Below are 21,191 nucleotides of genomic sequence, written 5' to 3' on the forward strand. Positions count from 1 at the left end.
AGTCTGTTTCTGTTTTGTAAATAAGTTCATTTGTATCATTTTTTTAGATTCCACATAAAAGTGATATTATATAATATTTTTCTGACTTCATTTAGTATGATAATCTCTAAGTCTGTCTATGTTGCTGCAAATGGCATTATTTCATTCTTTTTTATGGCTGAGTAATATTCCATTATGTATGTATGTGTGTGTATATATATATACCACATCTTCTTTATCCATTCCTCCATTAGTGGACATTTAGGTTGCTTCCATGTCTTGGCTATTGTAAATAATGCTGCATTGAACATTGGGGTGCATGTATCTTTTCGAATTATTGTTTTTCTCTGGATATATGCCCCGGAATGGGATTGCTGGATCATATGGTAGTTCTATTTTTAGTTTTTTAAGGAACCCCCATACTGTTCTCCATAGTGGCTGTACGAGTTTACATTCCCACCAGCTGTGTAGGAGGGTTCCCTTTTCTCCACACCCTCTCCAGCACTTATTATTTGTAGACTTTTTGATGATGGCCATTCTGACTGATGTGAGGTGATACCTCACTGTAGTTTTGATTTGCATTTCTCTAATAATTAGTGACGTTGAGCATCTGTTCATGTGCTTTTTGGCCATCTGTATGTCTTCTTTGGAGAAATGTCTATTTAGATCTTCTGCCTTTTTTTTGGCTTTGCAGCTTGGCTTGTAGGATCTTAGTTCCCTGAACAGTGATCGAACCTGGGCCCTTGGCAGTGAAAGCATGGAGTCTTAACCACTGGACCACCAGGAAATTCCCTGCCCAGTTTTTGATTTGGTTGTTTTTTTTGATACTGAGCTGCATGAGCTGTTTGTATATTTTGGAGATTAATCCCTTGTTGGTTGCATCGTTTGCAAATATTTTTTCCCATTCTATGGGTTGTCTTTTCGTGTTTTTGTATGTGTGTGTGTGTGTGTTCTGGGTCTTCATTGCGGTGTGTGGGCTTCTCTAGTTGTGGCGCGCAGGCTTCTCTAGTCTCTAGTTATGGTGTGCAGGCTTCTCTAGTCTCTGGTTATGGTGTGCGGGCTTAGTGGCCCCATGGCGTGTGGGATTTTAGTTCCCTGACCAGGGATCAAACCCGCATCCTCTGAATTGGAAGGTGGATTCTTAACCACTGGACCACCAGGGAAGTCCAGTCTTTTCATTTTGTTTATGGTTTCACAAAGGTAGAATTTAAATGTATTTGCTCATAGCAGACTTTTGATAGTAGAAGTGGCTCTTATTACATTTTATTGTATTTAAACTTTGCTGTCCTGGAATATGGACAATATTCTCCATGGAAATTGTCTTTTTTTTTTCTTTTTTAAAATTTTATTTATTTTGACTGAGCCTGGTCTTAGTTGTGGCATGCGGGCTCTTAGTTGAAGCATGCAGGCTCTTAGTTGAAGCATGCATGCGGGATCTAGTTTCCCAACCAGGGATCGAACCCAGGCTCCCTGCATTGGGAACGCGGAGTTTTACCCACTGGACCACAAGCAAAGTCCCTTCATGGAAATGTTCTTAGTGCAATTTTTTGCTGTTGTTTGAATAAAAGTATAAGGTTTTCTTAAGATAAATTTGAAGTTTATTACCTAAGAGGTTATATGAATATTTGTTGTTTAAATTCAGAGATCTAAAGTACTGCAAATTGAAATATGCTGAAGTAAGTTATGGTTTCTATCAGATTAGTTTACAAATAAAAAGTTTACAAATAAAAATCAAACAAAAACTGTAACTGAGGGACTTCTCAGGTGGCGCAGTGGTTTAGACTTGGCACTCCCAATGCAGGGGGCCTGGGTTCGATCCCTGTTCTGGGAACTAGGTCCCACATGCATGCTGCAAGTAAGAGTTTGCATGCCACAACTAAGGAGCTGGCGAGCTGCAACTAAGGAGCCCACCTGCTGCAACTAAGACCCGACGCAACCAAATAAATAAATAAATATTTTTAAAAAAACTAACTGAAACTTAAACAGGTTGTTTTTATGAGAGCAATGTTAATGAAAGAGTTAATTCCCTAGTTATTATTCTTATTTATTTATTTTGCCTTTTAACACATTATTTTAATGCCATGAAGATAGTTTATTATAGTACATTGTTGTCAGTTATATTTTTGTTTGGTGTATTTCTAGGAACCAGAGAAGATACATTTATATTCTCTATAACTATCTACATAGCTTGGTATTATAGTTGATTTCAAGAAGCACAGTGTTTGAGGAAAGCCAGATTACCTCAAATGAGTAAGATTTATTTTAAAATCTATTAGCAATTTCCATAAATGACATAATCCTTTTGCCAATGATTTGCCATTTAGAGTATTCAGGTACTAATTTACTAAATTTTATTGCTGTATATGTTTGAATCCAGAATATCATCATACTTTTTTCTAGATAATTGTCAGTGATATTGTATCTGGTTTCTTTACATGTGTTCATTTGTAGTCAGAGTTAATTTTGTCTATTTAACATAGGAATAAATGTGTTGTTAAGATATTTTTAGTGCATGTTTAGCCACATAGATGATTCACAGTCTTTTTATCTGGTGGTTCATATTTGAGGGTTATGACTTGGGGGAATTGGTAATAGTGGGTCATGGTGACGTGATCCTTCAATTTAGGAGGAGAGGGTGAAGTCTGCTGCATGAATCTGAAATGCCCAAATCTCTTAATCTCCTTTTACCACCACTTTTGTTACTGTTCTTATCTTGGTGCACAGTGTAGCTGACTTACTCATCTCTAAGTTTTTCTCTGTTTTAATATTCGAATTATGGTGCCCTTTTGACATAGCTTGCAAATACTGACCAAATGAATATTTATTCCAAATGTCAAGTGTTTTTCAAAGACTGTGTTGTAGATTTTACTGTTTTAAAAATGTTATTATTTTTTTTTTTAAAGAAAACATGGTTCTTAGTATTTGTATGTACACTAAGGGCTTTGATGTCATTTTCATGCTAAGGAAAACTTAGACACATTGAAGATGCTTATCCTTCACTCAGACATGAGTGCTACAGGCCTGAAGAATAATCCCCACTTTAGTATTTTCATGCCTTTTGCAGTGGGCTTGGATGCTGAGAAGCTATTGGCTGCTTTTATAGGTACCAAGAAAAGATTCCGAGACTCTCAAGTATAGTTAGAATTAATTTATGACTCACTATAGAGTTAACTGACTCATAGATAAAGCAGTTTATGTTTTGTGTTTAGTTGCTTATGGATCTTTTCTAGTTATTCTCCTATACATTTTCTTTAGAATGCTATTTACCCACTATAGAACTTCATTAATTGCAGAATCAGAAACTAGTTTTTGCCTCTGGGCAATCTAATCTTTTTCCTAGGAAGAAATACCTGGATTAAATCTGTAGCCTATTCACAGGACCAAGAGAGCATTTAGTAAAAATAAAAATTAAAAAAAAAAAGTAAAAAACTATTTAGAAACCTCTCTGACTGTCCTTATAAATCAGCAAGACAAATACTGAAAATGTGTCAAATATTAAAGGATCATTGGATAGTGACAACAATTATGGCAGAGGGAGTAAATATCACCTGCTTTCTCTGGTGTTGTGTAGAATTGAAATCAGAAAAGCATTTAGTTTTGCATAACAGTCTTTGGTTTATGTTACAAATTCAGTAAGGCAAACAGTTGTTTTGAGCAAAAATAAAACCAATAGAGTGTATCTGACCTCTATTGTGATAAGCTTCTTAATGAATTATGTTGTTCTTAGATGCAGTTTAGTAATTTTCATATTCTAGCAAGATATTTAAAGTGATATTCTACCTATAAGTAAAAAATTTGGCTGTTACTTTATGAAAATCAAAGTGGCTTATAAATACTTTGTAACATTTGATACATTTAAATTGGCAGAATGGTGATTTTCTTTAGTTTTCGTTGCGGGGTTGATGGGTGGTACTTTTTTTTTTTTTTTTGGCTGCGCCACAGGGCATGCAGAATCCTAGTTCCCTGACCAGGGATCGAACCCATGCCCCCTGCAGTGGAAGCGCGAAGTCTTTTTAAATTAATTAATTTGTTTATTTATTTACTTATTTATTTATTTATGGCCATGTTGGGTCTTCGTTGCTGCGTGCTGGCTTTCTCTAGTTGCAGTGAGCGGGGGCTACTCTCGCAGTGTGCGGACTTCTCATTGTGGTGGCTTCTCTTCTTGAGGAGTACCGGCTCTAGAGCGCAGGCTCAGTAGTTGAGGCGAACGGGCTTAGTTGCTCCATGGCATGTGGGATCTTCCCAGACCAGGGCTCGAACCCGTGTCCTCTGCATTGGTAGGGGGATTCTTAACCACTGCGCCACAAGGGAAGGCGGAAGCGCATAGTCTTAACCACTGGACCGCCAGGGAAGTCCCGGGTGGTACTTTCATTAGTAGGAAATCTTAAAATTATTTTTTTAACAAACACAATTTGTCTTAATTTATCAGTTCTTTTGATGTATAGTTTCCCATAACTATGTGGAAACCTCCAAATGCACTGTTATATTTGGTTCTCATAATTTTATAAATGAGGCAGAAAAGGCCTTATTATCTCCATTTTACAAATTATAAAACAGGCTTAGGGAGAGGCTTGATCAAATTCTCATAAGTTACTTAATTGTCTTAATTGATGTGATAAAAATTTTTAAATTATCTGTTTAAAATGAAATTCATCACATTTACTACCTCTTTTATATTCATTTCAGTGTCTTTCAATATTTGTTCCAGCCTCTTGAATCACAGTGACAGGAGCTTTAGGAACATGGCTTTAGGCATATATCTTAATTTAGTGTTTTGGTATAATTATCAGTGGCACTTAGTGATTTATGCTCGAAGAAGTTGGTGTTAACTTTGTTTAGTATCATGAAACTTGTTTTGTCATTGGGGTAACATTGGAAAGCGAGATGTAAAAAGCAAAGTGACTAATTTTTAAATTTTTTCCTCACTTCAGTTGTCTGCCCTCTGGTGGAGAAGTTAGTGAAATCAGCAAACAGTATGTGAAAAGTCCAGGGAAAAAGTTAATAATTGTTTAATTTAGTATTTGAAAAGTTTTTTTTTTTTTTCCCTTGGTACGCGGGCCTCTCACTGTTGTGGCCTCTCCCGTTGCGGAGCACAGGCTCTGGCCATGGCTCACGGGCCCAGCCGCTCCGCGGCACGTGGGATCTTCCCGGACCGGGGCACGAACCTGTGTCCCCTGCATCAGCAGGCGGACTCTCAACCACTGCGCCACCAGGGAAGCCCTGAACAGTTTAATGTGTGTTACCATTTCAGGTTTAGTTTTTAGTCTTAAAAACTTTGGAGGGGACAAATGTGGGATTAAACTTTTAAGCATAAATAGATTTCTTAGAGATATACAAATTTGTATTTCTAATTATGTTTCTGTGTTTCTCAAAATATTTTGTTATTGTTTCTAAGGTTCTTTTTGAAGTCTCACAAAGTTTAAAAATGGAAAATGAAGAATTTAAGAAGAGTTACAGTGATGCTACATCCAAAGCCCTCCAGCTTGAGGAAGATATTGTGTCAGTCACACATAAAGCGATTGAAAAAGAAACTGAAATAGACAGGTATTCCCGATGCTTTAAAAAAGTATCTTCATGTTTTAAAACTGTTTTAAGAAAGTTGTTTTTGTCTGTGTTAACTTTATTTGACTTTAACTCAGTTTAAAGGACAAACTCAGAAAGGCACAATATGAAAGAGAACAGCTTGAATGTCAATTGAAGACAGAAAAGGATGAGAAGGAACTTTATAAGGTAATTTATTCTTTACAATTTTATTAGTTATCTTTTGCTGTGTAACATGTTACCCCAAAACTTAGTGGTCAGCAATTTCGGAGTAGCTTAGCTGAGTGGTTCTTGCTCAGGGTCTCTTGTGTAGTTGCAGTCAGGATGTTGGCAAGGGCTGCAGTCAGCTAAAGGCTCAATTAGAACTGGAGAATCTGCTGTCAAAGTGGCTCACTCACATGACTTTTGGCAGCAGGCCCTTCAGTTTCTTGGAATGTTGCCTCTTCAGTGGCTGCTTGAACGTTCTCACAATATGGCAGCCAGCTTCCCTCAGAGTGAGCTATACAAGAGAGAGCAAGGAGGAAGTCAGTGCATTTTATGACCTGGTCTCCAAGTTGTACACTGATGCTTCTTCTTTATCTTATTAATTAGAAGCAAGTCACTCCAGCTGATACTCAGGAGAAGGGAATTAGGCTCCACTTCTTTAAGAGAGGAGAATCAAAGGTTTTGGGAGTATATTTTAAAGCTGCCTCATTGTGTATAGTCCCTAAAAGTTAGTTTTCAGGGAATTAAATTGCTGGTGTTTTAGATACTTAGCAGGTAATGTATAATAAGTCAAAGAGTTGTAATGGTAACAAGATACCTGTTTATCAGAATTTGTGCAACTAATTATTTTCCTCTTTTAAGAATATATAAACCTTAAGGAGAGCATTAATTTACTTCAGTGATGATCTTGTTTTGGAGTTTGCCTTTTGGAATAATCTTCAGAGACTGTCATTTTAAAAAGATCCTGTTGACAAATCTTCACCTTTTGAAGTTTTTCCTCTTTTCCTTTTTAAGTGACTCTGAAGTAGGGTAGTGAGTTTTAGTTGTCAATAATGTTGTGGATGCGTATTGGGACTTACTTATTTTATGTGGCTCATAAGCAGTTCCTGAAGGAAGTTCCAGATGAGGAATTTCAAGAAGAGTCTGAGCTTAGTCAGTATTATTTGGATAGATTCAATCTCTTTATTAGATTAGAAAAGGACAGTACTCATTTATATATTGATATTATGGTATATATTAAAGATAAAACATAAAACTCTGCATATATTCAGTATTTGAGAGTCTCAATTTGTACTAAGAAACTAAAATATGATTTATTGTATTACCAGTGCGTTCTTTCCTCCTTCTCTTTAAAAAACAACTATTCATTTATTTATTTACACTGATAAGCTAGATACCAACATTGGGTACCCAAGTATGAAATTCCAAATCTGTTCTGAGGATTGCCTCTTTTTTCTTCCATTTTTATTGAGATATAATTGACATATAGCACTGTATAAGTTTATAGTGTACAGCATAATGATTTGACTTGTATACATCATGGAATGATTACCACAATAAGTTTAGTGAACATTAACCATCTCATATAGATATAAAAGATTTTTTTCCTCGTAATGAGAACTCTAAGGATTTACTCACTTAATAACTTTCATATCAATATATAACATACAGCAGTGTTAATTTTAGTTATCATGTGGTACATTACATCCCTAGTACTTACTTATAACTGGAAGTTTGTACCTTTTGATTACTTTCATAATTCCCCCCTTCTCCCCACCCTCTGCCTCAGGTAACCACAAATCTGATCTCTTTTTTCAAGAGTTTGTTTGTGAAGCTTAATTGACCTACAAACAACTGAATTTAGTTTCTGGTGCACGGCATAGTGATTTGATATTTCTGTACATTTCAAAATGATCACCACAATAAGTCTAGTTACCACCTGTCACTATACAAAGGTATTACTTAATTATTGACTATATTCCCCATGCTGTACACTTCATACCTGTGACTGATTTTATTTTGTAACTGGAAATTTGTACCTCTTAATCTTCCTCACCTGTTTCTCTCATCCTCCCCCCGCAATCCAGCAACCACTTGTTTGTTTTCTTCATCTATGACTCTTTCATTGTTATGTTTGTTCATTTGTTTTGTTTTTTAGATTCCACATGTAAGTGAAATAATATATTTATCTTTGACTTATTTCACTTAGCATAATACCATCTAGGTCTGTCCATGTTGTTGCAGATGGCAAGGTTTTTCTTTTTTATGGCTGAGTAATAATAGTCCTGTGTGTGTGTGTGTTTGTGTTTATTTATTTATGTGTGTGTATGTACACACCACGTCCTCTTTATCCATTCATCTGTTGATGGGCACGAGGTGGGATGAATTGGGAGATTGGGATTGACATATATACACTATTGACACTATGTATAAAATAGATAACTAATGAGAAACCTACTGTATAGCACAGGGAACTCAGTGCTCTACGGTGACCTAAATGAGAAGGAAATCCAAAAAAGAGGGGATAAATGTATACATATAGCTGATTCACTTTGCTGTACAATATAAACTAACACAATATTGTAAAGCAACTATACTCTAATTAAAAAAAAAATTGATGGGCACTTAGGTTGCTTCCATATCTTGGCTATTGTAGGTAATGCTGCAACATAGGGGTGCTTATAGCTTCTCAAATTAGTGTTTTGTTTTCTTCAGAGAAATACCCAGGAGTGGAATTGCTGGATCATATGGTTCTATTTTTAACTTTTTTTTTTTTTTTAAGGTCGCACTGTGCGGCATCTTAGTTCCCCAACCAGGGATCGACCCTGTGCCCCCTGCACTGGGAGCACAGAGTCTTAACTACTGGACCACCAGGGAAGTCCCTATTTTTTTGTTTTGTTTTGTTTGTTTGTTTGTGTGTTTGCGTTATGCAGGCCTCTCACTGTTGTGGCCTCTCCCGTTGCGGAGGACGTGCAGGCTCAGTGGCCATGGCTCACGGGCCCAGCCGCTCCGCGGCATGTGGGATCTTCCCGGACCGGGGCATGAACCCGTGTCCCCTGCATAGGCAGGCGGACTCTCAACCACTGCGCCACCAGGGAAGCCCGGGAAGTCCCTATTTTTAAATTTTTGAGGAACCTCCATACTGTTTTCCATAGTGACTGCACCAATTTACATTCCCACTAACAGTGCAGGGGGGTTCCGTTTTCTCCACATTCTTGCCAACACTTGTTATTTGTTGTCTTTTTGATAGTAGCCATTCTGAGAGGTGTGAGGTGATATCTCATTGAGGTGGTATTTGATTTCTATTTTCCTGATGATTAGTGATGTTGAACACCTTTTCATTTGCCTGTTGATGATCTGTATGTCTTCTTTGGAGAAATGTCTATTCAGGTTCTCTGCCCATTTTTTAATTGGGCTTGTGTTTTTGATGTTGAGTCGTATGAGTTCTTTGTATATTTTAGATATTAACTCCATGTTGGTTGGATATATCACTTGCAAATATCTTCTCCCATTCAGTAGGTGATCTTTTCATTTTGTTGACAGTTTCCTTTGCTGGGTAAAAGCTTTTTAGATTGATGTAGTCCCATTTGTTTTATTTTTGCTTTTGATTCCCTTGCCTGAGGAGACACATCCAAAAAAATATGCTAAGACTGATGTCAAAAAGCATGCCTATGTTTTCTTCTAGAAGTTTTATGGTTTCAGGTTTTACATTTAAGTCTTTAATCCATTTTGAGTTTATATATGGTGTAAGAAAGTAGTTCAGTTTGATGATCTTGCACGTAGCTGTCCAGTTTTCCCAATACCATTTATTGAAGAGGTTGTCTTTTCCCTGTTGTAATATTCTTGCCTCCTTTGTCATAGATAAATTGCTTATATAAGTGTGGGTTCATTTCTGGGCTTTCTGTTCTGTTCCACTGATCTATGTGTCTGTCTTTTTTTTTTTTTTTTTTTTTTTAATTTTTGGCTGCATGGGTCTTCGTTGCTGTGCGCGGGCTTTCTCTAGTTGCAGAAAGGGAGGGCTACTCTTCGTTGCGGTGTGCGGGCTTCTCATTGCAGTGGCTTCTCTTGTTGTGGAGTACAGGCTCTAGGTGGGCTTCAGTAGTTGTGGCACGTGGGCTCTAGACCACAGGCTCAGTATTTGTGGTGCACAGGCTCAGTAGTTGTGGTGCACGGGCTCAGTTGCTCTGCGGCATGTGGGATCTTCCCGGACCAGGGATCGAACCCGTGTCCCCTGCATTGGCAGGCAGATTATTAACCACTGCGCCACCAGGGAAATCCCAAGTTTTTTTTTGGGGGGGGGTGCGGTGTGCCTTGAGGCATGCGGGATCTTATTTCCCTGACCAGGGATTGAACCCATGCTCCCTGCAGTGGAAGCTGGAGTCTTAACTACTGGACCACCAGGTAAGTCCTAGTTGTCTGTGTTTTTGTGCAGTACCATATTGTTTTGATTACTGTAGCTTTGTAGTATACAAAGTATAGTTAATGTGTTATACTGCATTAAAAAATTGAAGGATAAAGATCATATGATCATCTCAGTAGATGCAGAAAAAGCTTTTGACAAAATTCAGCATTCATTTGTGGTAAAACCTGAAGTGGGTACAGAGAGAACATACCTCAACATAATAAAAGCCACATATGACAAGCCCACAGCTAACATCGTAACGTACTCAGTGGTGAAATGCTTGAAAGCACTTCCTTTAAGATCAGGAACAAGACAATGATGCCCACTCTGACTACGTTTATTCCACATAGTATTGGAAGTCCTAGCCACAGCAGTCAGACAAGAAAAAGAAAGAAAAGGAATCCAAATTGGAAAGGAAGTAGTAAAACTGTCACTGTTTGCAGATGACATGATACTATATACAGAAAATCCTAAAGATGCCACCAAAAAACTACTATTCCTCAATGAGTTTGGTTAAGTTGCAAGGTACAAAATTAATATACGGAAATATGTTGCATTTCTATATACTAACAACAAACTCTCGGAAAGAGAAATTAAGAAAACAATCCCATTTACAATCAAAAAGAATAAAATAGGAAAAAATCTACCGAGTTAAAAGCTCTGTACTCGGAAAACTATGAGACATTGATGAAAGAAATTGAAGATGACACAAACAAATGGAAAGATATGCTGAGCTTATGGACTGGAAGAATATACATTGTTAAAATGACCATACTACCCAAGGCAATCTACAGATTCAGTGCATCCCTATTAAAATATCTACGGTGTTTTTCACGGAACTAGAACAAAAAATTCTAAAATCTGTATGGAAACACAACAGACCCTGAATAGCCAAAACAATCCTGAGAAGAACAAAGCTGGAGGTGTCATGCTCCCTTATTTCAAACTATACCACAAAGCTACAGTAATTTCCTTCTTATTTTTGGGGGTGGTTAATTTTTTTTAGTCTTTAAAATTTATTGCCTTTAAAATAAAAAATTTGAGTCCACTGTGCACCTCATTGCAGAGCATAGATAGGAACATTTTGCATGTCATGGGTTATACCCATTCTGTTTCTTGGAACAACCATCCCCTGAGCGTGAGTGAGTGAGTGAGTGTGAGAGAGAGAGAGAGAGAGAGAGAGAGAGAGAGAGAGAGTGTGTGTGTGTGTGTGTGTGTGTGTGTGTGTGTCCCAGAATAGGAAGGAAAATGGTGGATGATTTTATGATTTGACTCTAAGGAAAAGTGCCCAGATATAATGTTTGGATTTTGAACAAGATTTTGTGAAAAAAGGAAGTAATACAGATATCTAGAGAAGGAATTGATACAGTTGGATACAGTGTCTTTGTCTTTTTGTTTGTTTGTTTTTTTTTGCAAACTACTTTCAAATGCAGTTTTTTAAAGTTATAAAGGATTTTTTAACTAAATGAAGATTTTGCATCTGTAATAATTTTTTATTTAATGTTACTATGAATTTCAGTGATAATGTTTCAGTTTTGTGCCAGGCAAAGACCTGGGCATTATTTCTCTGTGGATAAGTAAGTACTTTCCATATTGTTTCTCTGTTAGAACAGTGGGAGATAATTAGGTAAATAGCATGTCTATGTTTTCAGTCATTTTACTTCAATAATAAATTAAATAAAATGAATTCTGAAGGTATACTAGTTAGTATTGGGAAGGGTTTAGGAAGGTCCTAAGTAAACCAGGACCTCGTTTACTTACTTTACTTACCTGGTTTGATGCTTGAGAGGTGTAATGATAATTAGAATGACTTATTTTGGAAAGAGGAAAACTTTTCCCTGAATCTGTCACCTTTCCATCCTGCCTTTCCTTTCTCTCTTCTATCCTGAGAAACAGTACTTCCAATGTTTTGTAGAGGGTTGACAAGTACATTTTAGGGTAAATCCAGAATTTATTTTTCTTTTACTGCTCTAAATTATTTATTCTTTATATTCCTTTTTTCTTTCTGCAAAGATTTTGTGTGTCTCTGTTGTACATCTGAATGACGAGTCCTTTGCATAAGACTTGGGAGGGAGGAAGGGAAAGAACGAGTGTCTTGGGGGTTTATTCTTTTACAGTGTGCTAATATCTCCTGTTTTCTGTAAGAATTAGCAGTTGGGATCAAAGTGACTCTGAAATTTCCATTTGAATACACTCTCTCCCAACCTCCCAGTGTCCTGAACAGTATTTCATTTATATGCATGTATGCCGAAGATTGGAAGTAAAACTTCCCTAGGGATTTTTGTTTTTTTGGCAAGGAGATTCCACTTACAGAGTGTGGTAAGACCTACTATACTCTTAATCTCAGAAACATACTTTCTCTTTCAAATTGTTCTCATGAGTAACCAAAGTTTCCTTTGCCTCTCTCCTCTAACCCCTGTTGGATCATGTGACCCATCCCTGGCCTAACAGAATTTAGAGGGATTGGTAAAAAATGCTTTCATGAGCTGATGATTATGAAAATCGGGTAGTGTTTTTAAAGTGATGCTGCAAAGGTCTTGGCTGCTGATACCTTTAGATTATCTGGAGTTATATTCTATCATTGTGAACAGGAATTAGTCTTCAGCACTGCATACATTAAGAGTAAAGTGGGGCCTCCCTGGTGGCGCAGTGGTTGAGAGTCCGCCTGCCGATGCAGGGGATACGGGTTCGTGCCCCGGTCTGGGAGGATCCCATATGCCGCGGAGCGGCTGGGCCCGTGAGCCATGGCCGCTGGGCCTGCGCGTCCGGAGCCTGTGCTCCGCAACGGGAGAGGCCACAACAGTGAGAGGCCCGCATACCGCAAAAAAAAAAAAAAAAAAAAAAAAAAAAAGAGTAAAGTGCAAGAAGTATGTTAATTCATTTCTCTTTGATGCTCTTAACCAAAGCAAGGTACTCTTTGTAGTGGAAACCAGATACTTGTACTCTTTATAATTTCAGTTATGGAATTTGATTTGTGTATATGCTATGAACAACAGCAGCCAAAGTTCCTGGAAAAATCAATATAGTTGGGTTAATTAATCAACAAATATATTTTTAGGCACACAGGAAGTAAATGCATAGTATTTTTTCATAAGCAAAAAATTGAATTGCTTAAGATGTTCTTGAATGTATTCCTTTAGTTTTCCAGAATCTGGTCATGCCTTTATATATGAATATGCCTGTAACGTAATGTTTCCCCAAAAGAACAACTAAATTCATTTGTAATTTTAAAGAGAACTAACTTAAAATCATCAAAGGAAAAGACTTTAGAGATCAGGTAGTGTTAGACCTTAGAATTAATCTCTTCGGAAAACTAAAACAGCAGCAACAACAAAACTCAGAAAAGCTGTGTTCTGCGCCCACGTACTTGGCTAGTCATTTGGCAGAATTTGGGTCTCCTGACTTCTCGTCTAGTGAATCTTCCCTTCTCTTGGATCATATTTGGGTTAGAGATAAATAGTAATATTTTAAACTTTGAGTAACTTAGGTTATAGAGTTAGAGAGAATATTCTTGACATTTTCAAGCACTGTTTCAGGTACATTTGAAGAATACAGAAATAGAAAATACCAAGCTTGTGTCAGAGGTCCAGACTTTAAAGAATTTAGATGGGAACAAAGAAAACATGATTACTCATTTCAAAGAAGAGATTAGCAGACTGCAGTTCTGTTTGGCTGAAACGGAGAATCTACAGAGGGCTTTCTTGCTTACAAACTCAACTAAGGTAAGTACTTTTGCAATATGTATTTGAAGATTGTAAAGTATTATCTCTATTAAACGTATACAGTATGGTCGTTTTTATTTTTAATCTTTCCTCCCCCAGCTTCTTTTTTTGGAAAAAGTTCAAACTTAACAGAAGAGTTGAAAGAATGGAAAAATGAATACATATATATCCTTAAATATTTTACTCTATTTATCTCCCCCATTTATATGCCTTCTCCTCCCCACCCCAGCCATTTGAAAGTCAGTTGCAGGCATTATGACATTTCACCCTAAATACTTTAGCATGTCTCTCTTATTAACAAGTACATTCTTCTGTATAACCGTAATACCATTATGACATCTAAGGAATTTTATATTGATATAATATTCATGTTCATATATCATTTTAGTCCACATTCAAATTGTCCAACATGTTTTTTGCATAACCTTTAAAATTGCTTGATCCCCGGTAGTCAGAGATCGCACATTAATGATTATTGTTGTGTTCTTGGTCTGCTCTAATCTAGGACAGTGTCCCTATACCATTTGTCTTTTATAACATTGATATTTTTTAAGAATTCAGGCTTGTCTGAGAGAATATTCCATAATCTAGATTTGTCTCTTGTTTCCTCATGACTAGATTCAGGTCGAAGATTTTTGGCAAGAAAAGGCGTAGATGATGTTTTGTATATTCTGGTGCAACCACATCAAAAGTCATGTAATACCAATTCCATTCTTGCTGATATTAGGTTTAATCATGTGTTTAAAGTTATGTCTGGTTGTCTCTCCATATATTAGTGCCTTTCTCTCTTTGTGATTATTGAGTAATCTGTGGGGTAATACTTCGAGATCATGTGAACATCCTACTCCCCAATACCCTTTTTTTTTTTTTTTTTTTTTGCGTTACGCAGGCCTCTCACTGCTGTGGCCTCTCCCGTTGTGGAGCACAGGCTCCGGACGCGCAGGCTCAGCGGCCACGGCTCACGGGCCCAGCCGCTCCGCGGCATATGGGATCCTCCCGGACCGGGGCACGAACCCGTATCCCCTGCATCGGCAGGCGGACTCTCAACCACTGCGCCACCAGGGAAGCCCTCCCCAATACCCTTTGACCCAGTGTTTTTTATCCCTTGATGATCCTTACCTGCATCAGTTATTGAATTAATGATTACAAAATGGAGATTTTAAAAATTCTGTCATTCCTTTTATGTTTATTAGTAGGTATTCTTTTATTATAATGAGGTGGTTCCCTGTTGCCCTCTCCCCTTTTTTTAATATCACTATAGACTCTGATTCTTTTTTGTTCAGTGTATTATACATCAGCGGTCCCCAGCCTTTTTGGCACCAGGGACCAGTTTCGTGGAAGACAGTTTTTCCTCACGGGGGTGGGGGTGGGATGGTTTGGGCTGATTCAAGCACATTACATTTATTGTGCACTTTATTTCTATTATTATTACACTGTAATATATAATGAAATAATTATACAACTCAACATAATGCAGAATCAGTGGCAGTCCTGCGCTTGTTTTCCTGCAACTAGATGGTCCCATCTGGGGGTGACGGGAGACAGTGACACCCGAAGTGGTTGCTTATGTCCAGTCTACTCTGTAAGATGCAGCTTCATTGTCACTTGCCACTCATTGATAGGGTTTTGATATGGGTCTGCAAGCAGTTGATTTATTGTGGTGTCTGTGCAGTCAAACCTCTCTGCTAATGATCATCTGTATTTGCAGCTGCTCCCCAGAGCTACCATCAGCGCCTCAGCTGCCCCTCAGGTCATCAGGCATTAGGTTCTCATAAGGAGCACGCAACCTAGATCCCTCACATGCGCAGTTCACAGTAGGGTCCGCGCTCCTATGAGACGCTAATGCTGCTGCTGATCTGACAGGAGGCAGAGCTCAGGTGGTAATGTGAGTGCTGGGGAGCGGCTGTAAATACAGGTGAAGCTTCGCTCGCTTGGCCTGCTGCGCTCAATTCCTGCTGTGTGGCCCCGTGCCTAACAGGCCGTGGACTGCTAATGGTCTGTGGCCGGGAGTTGGGGACCCCTGTTATACATCATCATTATTCTTGTTCCTACTCAAATTGTCCTATATTTAGCTAGGGGGGAACCTTCTCAAACCTGCTCTTGTGTCTTTCTGATATGTCCCCCTAATGCTTTGAATGCTTCCTTGTTTTGTGGTAGAACTGTGTATTACAGTTTTAGGTTCTGCTCCAGATCTGGTATTACCCATTTCTCCAAAGAACCCGATTTTTTTCATGAGTGAAGGGTATTTTGAAGCCAAGCCACTAGATCCTTTTGCTACTTTGCACTTTCAATAGACAGACATTTTAAGTCTTAAATTTATATTGATATCTCCAGTTCAAATTCAGTATCTCCTAGGGTTCTTCCTTATCTTCCTCCATTACATATTTATGTATCTCTTCTCCCAGTGTGAGGACCCTTGTTTCCAAAACGTTGTATCTGTTCATGTTTTCTAACCAGCTATACATGCCAGTAGTTTCAGAATTATTATATCAATGCCACTTCCAACAGTATGTCTACTAAATAAAATTAAGATCTTTTCCAGTTCTTTTATCTTAGAGTATTTCACTAAGGATGTAGAGTACCATGTTCAAAGGTTACTTGAATTAATTTTTTAAACATATTTATGTTATGAATTTGTAATACAGTTCAGTTATTTTGTTTTCTCCTAACCTTTTCCTTTAATTTTATTTTTTGAATATGTAAAATAGTTGTATCATTCACAGTCAAAATGAAACAAAAAAAATTTACTCTTCGCTAAAAAACTCCTTTCTTACTGGTAATAGGTAAACATTTTCACTAGTTTCCAGTTTTTTCTTCTTATGTTTGTTTTTGCAGAAATAAGCTTGGTGTATGTGTGTGCATGCACACACCCTTCTCTATCCCCTTCTTTCTTAAAAGTGCCATGCTACCTATACTCCTTTTCACTTTGCTTTTTTTTTTCAGTGAACAATACAGACTGGAAATCATTCCCTAGCAGTTCATAGAGATCTTCCTAATTTTTAAAGAAATGGCTGTGTAATACTACATTGTTTAGATTTACCCTGATTTATTCATTAACTTTTATGGATGGAGTATTATGTGGTTTTTAGTAGTTTGCTAATAAATACACTCAGGTATAATTAATGTAACACTTAAAACGTCAGATGTGCATGATATTTAGAATTAATGATTAAGACCCAAGTTACTTTTCAGGGTATTGAATATAGCAGATGCAAACAGGAAGGTGAAAAGCATGTTTGATTATTTATTTGTTATTTAATAAGATGCTACTTAAGCAAGACTTCTGTGAGGAAAGCATAGGTATAGAAATACCTGGAGAAATTGATGCCTGGTTGTTAAAACTTTTTAAAAAATTATAAAAGCAATAAAAAAAATCATGGTTATAAAAAAGTTCGAGTAGTATGTGAGGGTACAAGGTAAAAGTAACCCGTATCATTTCCCAGATATATTATTATATAATTTTACTAGAAATCTGAATGTACATACAATATTTATATTTTAACAAAAATGAGAATATAATGTTACAAAAACTTTTTAAAAATTTATGGAATGTCTAGACATCTTGCAGTATGAGTACACATACAGATCTTCCTCATTTATTAGAACAGCTTTGTAGGGAATTCCCTGGTGATCCAGCAGTTAAGACTCCACGCTTCCATTGCTGGGGGACTGGGTTCGATCCCTATAACTAAGATCCTGCAAGCCGCGAGGCCAAAAAAACCCCCCAGCTTTGTAGTATCTCTCCTTTTGTTTAACAGCTGTGTAGTATGCAGTTGTTTTTAGTTTTAGTGTACAACCCTTAGGTATTATAAGCATGATGGCAGTAAACATTCTTGTACAGATATCTAGGCACGTGTATAAATCTGTAGAATAAATTCCTCAAAGTGCAATTGCCAGGTTGAATGTTTACATTTTCAGTTATTTTCAGATTGCCTTTCAAAAAAATTAATGTATCAACAGGGTATGACACATACTGCTGCTAGTAATGGTTGCATAGACTTTCATTGTGTGGAGGATATATCAAGTTTATTTATAATAAATTCCCATTTAGACATTTGATTTTTAATAATTTTTCATAATCTTAATATTTTACTGAATCCCTGCAAAACCCTGCAAAACTAAACCTATGTCCATACCCTTTAATCAGAAACTCATGAAAATAAAATTGATAAATCAAAAGCCATGTGCTTTTTAGAGGTGTTGATTGTTTCAAAAATCTGGTAAGAATGGTTACCACTTATAGATTATATGAGCCCACATGTTTGTAAATGTGCCAGTTTTCCTAAACCATCCAAATATTAGAGCATTACTTTTTTCAGTCTTTGTTAGCTTGAAAGAGAATGAATGGTATTTGTTTTACCTTCTTTATTTGAATATTTTTCTATGTATAATAGCCGTTTATTTTAAAGAAATTTCACGTTCATGCCTTTCTCCATATTTTTCCTTTTCTGGGTTTTTTTTTCTTTAAAATTTTTCCATTTCTTATTGATTAGAAAATCTATATCAGAGTATTATACATTTTTTGAATATATTACAAATAGTTTTCTTCTAGTTCTCTTTTTTGCTTTTTTCCCTTCTGATATATAGAAGCTGATAACATTTATATATTAGCTCTATTAATGTTATACTTAGAAAGATTTTCTTCACCCCAGCATTACATAAATAATCATTTACATTTCCTTATAAGTAGCTAACAATTTAAAAACCACGAATGGGTTGCACTTTTTGAGTTTACATTATTTCTAATGCAGAGATAAAAATACGAATGTTGAATAAACTAGATTTATTGAGCTCATAATGTCTTTAATGTTAAAGGAAATAATTTTATCATGGCAGTTTTTATTTTATTTATTTTTTATAAATTTATTTATTTATTTATTTGGCTTTGTTGGGTCTTTGTTGCTGTGCGTGGGCTTTCTCTAGTTGCGGCGAGCAAGGGCTACTCTTCATTGTGGTGCGCGGGCTTCTCCTTGCCGTGACTTCTCTTGTTGTGGAGCATGGGCTCCAGGCGCACGGGCTTCAGTAGTTGTGGCACACAGGCTTAGTTGCTCTGCGGCATGTGGGATCTTCACAGACCAGGGCTCGAACCCGTGTCCCCTGCAATGGCAGGCAGGTTCTTAACCACTGTGCCACCAGGGAAGCCCTATCATGGCAATTTTAACTTTTTAAAGATACTTTTAGGTTTGGTAAGAGGTGCTAATGTAATGGTATATTAATATTATATCAGATATGTTATAGGTTAGATCATAGGAAACATTTTTTTAACCAACATTTTTGGAGTTACAAAGAAGTTTTTGTAATTATTTTTATTGCTTACCATAAAAAATGAGGGTCAGTAGTTCTAGCTGGAGAGATTCTGGGGGACAGAAGCTTCCATTCGAGTATCTATTTAGCTAAGCATTGGTTATGTTGCCTGACTTCCTGTACTTCAGGTTTGTCATGTATAAAGTGATAGTAGTGATGCGTAGGGTTGTTATATGGGGGTCTCTGAAACAAAGTCACATCTTAAATTTTTTATAGACACACATACTTCATCTAAGTCATGAATAGAAAAGCAATATTTAATTTAAAATTTTAGATCTGTTGAAATAGGAATAAATATTGTTTCTGCTTCTGTTTTTTACTTGAATGGTTTAATTACAAATATATTTATCTGCCTTTCTTCAGGAAGATACAGTTTTTTTCAAGGAGCAACTTCGTAAAGCAGAGGAACAGGTTCAGGCAACTCGTCAGGAAGCTGTCTTTCTGGCTAAAGAACTTAGCGATGCTGTAAATGTGCGGGATAAGACAATGGCAGATCTGCACACTGCACGCTTGGAAAATGAGAGAGTGAAAAAGCAGTTAGCTGATGCAGTGGCAGAGCTTAAACTAAGTGCTGTGAGAAAAGACCAGGTAAAGCGGGTTAATTTTGAATTTGCAGTTTGGTCAAAAACTCACGATAAGCTTATGAAAGAGAATGAGTTATGTTAAAATAATTGAGGTCAGATTCCTGGTCACAGAATTTTAAATTGCCATTCATTTTGTTTAGTCATTGTAACTTCTTGGGTTGAAATTAATGCAGGCTTTAAGAAAAACTTCTGTAAGCAAATTCCTAATTGTTAGTAAAAACTGCTCTATTATTGTTAACTAAACTTTCTGATATAAGGTATATATTGCTTTGTTTAGAGTTTATTTACTAGCTGCATAAAATGGTACTATGGTTATTTAACAGGGTATGCTTGCTTCTCAGGAGATAGAATATTCTTTTCAAGTGTTTTGTTTTTGTTTGTTTGTTTTTTAATGAACCTTAGTCCTAGGAATATAAAGCTGGATTTGTTAGGAGACCTAATGTGACTCTAGCCAAAACTCCAAAACAAATAAAAATTAAGAGCCAGAAAGAAAAAAGCGAAAAGAAAGTTGGATTTACTACTACATTATGAGATACGAGATTTTTATGTTTCTCTTAGAGGAAGAGTTTTTTTTCTCTCTTAGGAGAAGACTGATACACTGGAACACGAACTGAGAAGAGAAGTTGAAGATCTGAAACTTCGTCTTCAGATGGCAGCAGATCATTATAAAGAAAAATTCAAGGAATGCCAGAGGCTCCAAAAACAAATAAACAAACTTTCAGACCAATCAGTAAGTATAATTGAATTCATCACAGTAAAATAATTCCTTTATCAGTATTTTTGTTTACAAATCAAATTTATAATGTTATACCCTTTGAATATAATTTCTGCTTTATTTCACATTACTGGCCTAATATTGTAGTGATAATTTTTTTTAAATCTGGAATTTTTATTTGTTGGAGAAATAAAATGTTCTGTTTTGTAACGTTTAGGTCAGTTAGTAAAGTGATGTGTGTAACTTTAGTCTTTGTTGGCCTTTAAGACAGCAGCAGCTTTGTGGACTTTTCAGGATTTATTTATATGATGCATGGTTGCTGAAGGAGGGACATGTAACTCATTTAACCATTGATTGTTAACATTTTGAACAGGCTAATAACAGTAGTGTCTTCACAAAGAAACTTGGGAGTCAGCAGAGAGTGAATGATGCCTCAGTAAACACAGACCCCGCTACTGCTGCCTCTACGCTTGATGTAAAGCCACCACCTTCTACAGGTAACAATCTTTTAGACTTTTTGTATGACGTGTCCTGCCTTGAAAAGTATTTATACTCATTTATACTGCCTGTTCCATGTGTCAGAATTTTAGGGAGCTTTTAAAAAAATCCTTCTAAGTGAGGGATTGAGGCAAAGGGAAAGTAAAGGTCTAAAAGCAAAGGGAGGGGCTTCCCTGGTGGTGCAGTGGTTGGGAGTCCGCCCGCCGATGCAGAGGATGCGGGTTTGAGCCCTGGTCCGGGAGGATCTCACATGCCGCGGAGCGGCTGGGCCTGTGTGCCACAACTACTAAGCCTGTGTGCCACCACTACTAAGCCTGTGCTCTAGAGCCCGTGTTCTGCAACAAGAGAAGCCTGCACACCGCAACGGGGAGTAGCCCCTGCTCTCCGCAACTGGAGAAAAACCCATGCAGCAGGGAAGATTCAATGCAGCCAAAAATTAATAAATAAAAGAAATAAATTTA

The 21,191-nt window shown here is 37.0% G+C and overlaps 1 protein-coding gene across 2 annotated transcripts in view; it reads left to right on the forward strand.

The window, feature by feature from the left end:
- The window catches only part of TAX1BP1 (Tax1 binding protein 1), a 90,727-nt gene that overhangs the window by 35,781 nt on the left and 33,755 nt on the right, over window positions 1-21,191 (forward strand). For both annotated transcript variants that reach the window (XR_009533337.1, XM_060107770.1), the window contains exons 6-11: window positions 5,375-5,523; window positions 5,619-5,709; window positions 13,444-13,629; window positions 19,297-19,521; window positions 20,101-20,247; window positions 20,606-20,729. Coding sequence is in view for 1 of the 2 variants with exons in the window: in XM_060107770.1 (XP_059963753.1) it covers window positions 5,375-5,523; window positions 5,619-5,709; window positions 13,444-13,629; window positions 19,297-19,521; window positions 20,101-20,247; window positions 20,606-20,729 (922 nt within the window). In the remaining variant the exon portion in view is untranslated. The remainder of the gene's footprint in view (window positions 1-5,374; window positions 5,524-5,618; window positions 5,710-13,443; window positions 13,630-19,296; window positions 19,522-20,100; window positions 20,248-20,605; window positions 20,730-21,191) is intronic.

This window comes from Mesoplodon densirostris, chromosome 9, assembly GCF_025265405.1.
Source record: "Mesoplodon densirostris isolate mMesDen1 chromosome 9, mMesDen1 primary haplotype, whole genome shotgun sequence".
Classification (NCBI taxonomy): Eukaryota; Metazoa; Chordata; class Mammalia; order Artiodactyla; family Ziphiidae; genus Mesoplodon; species Mesoplodon densirostris.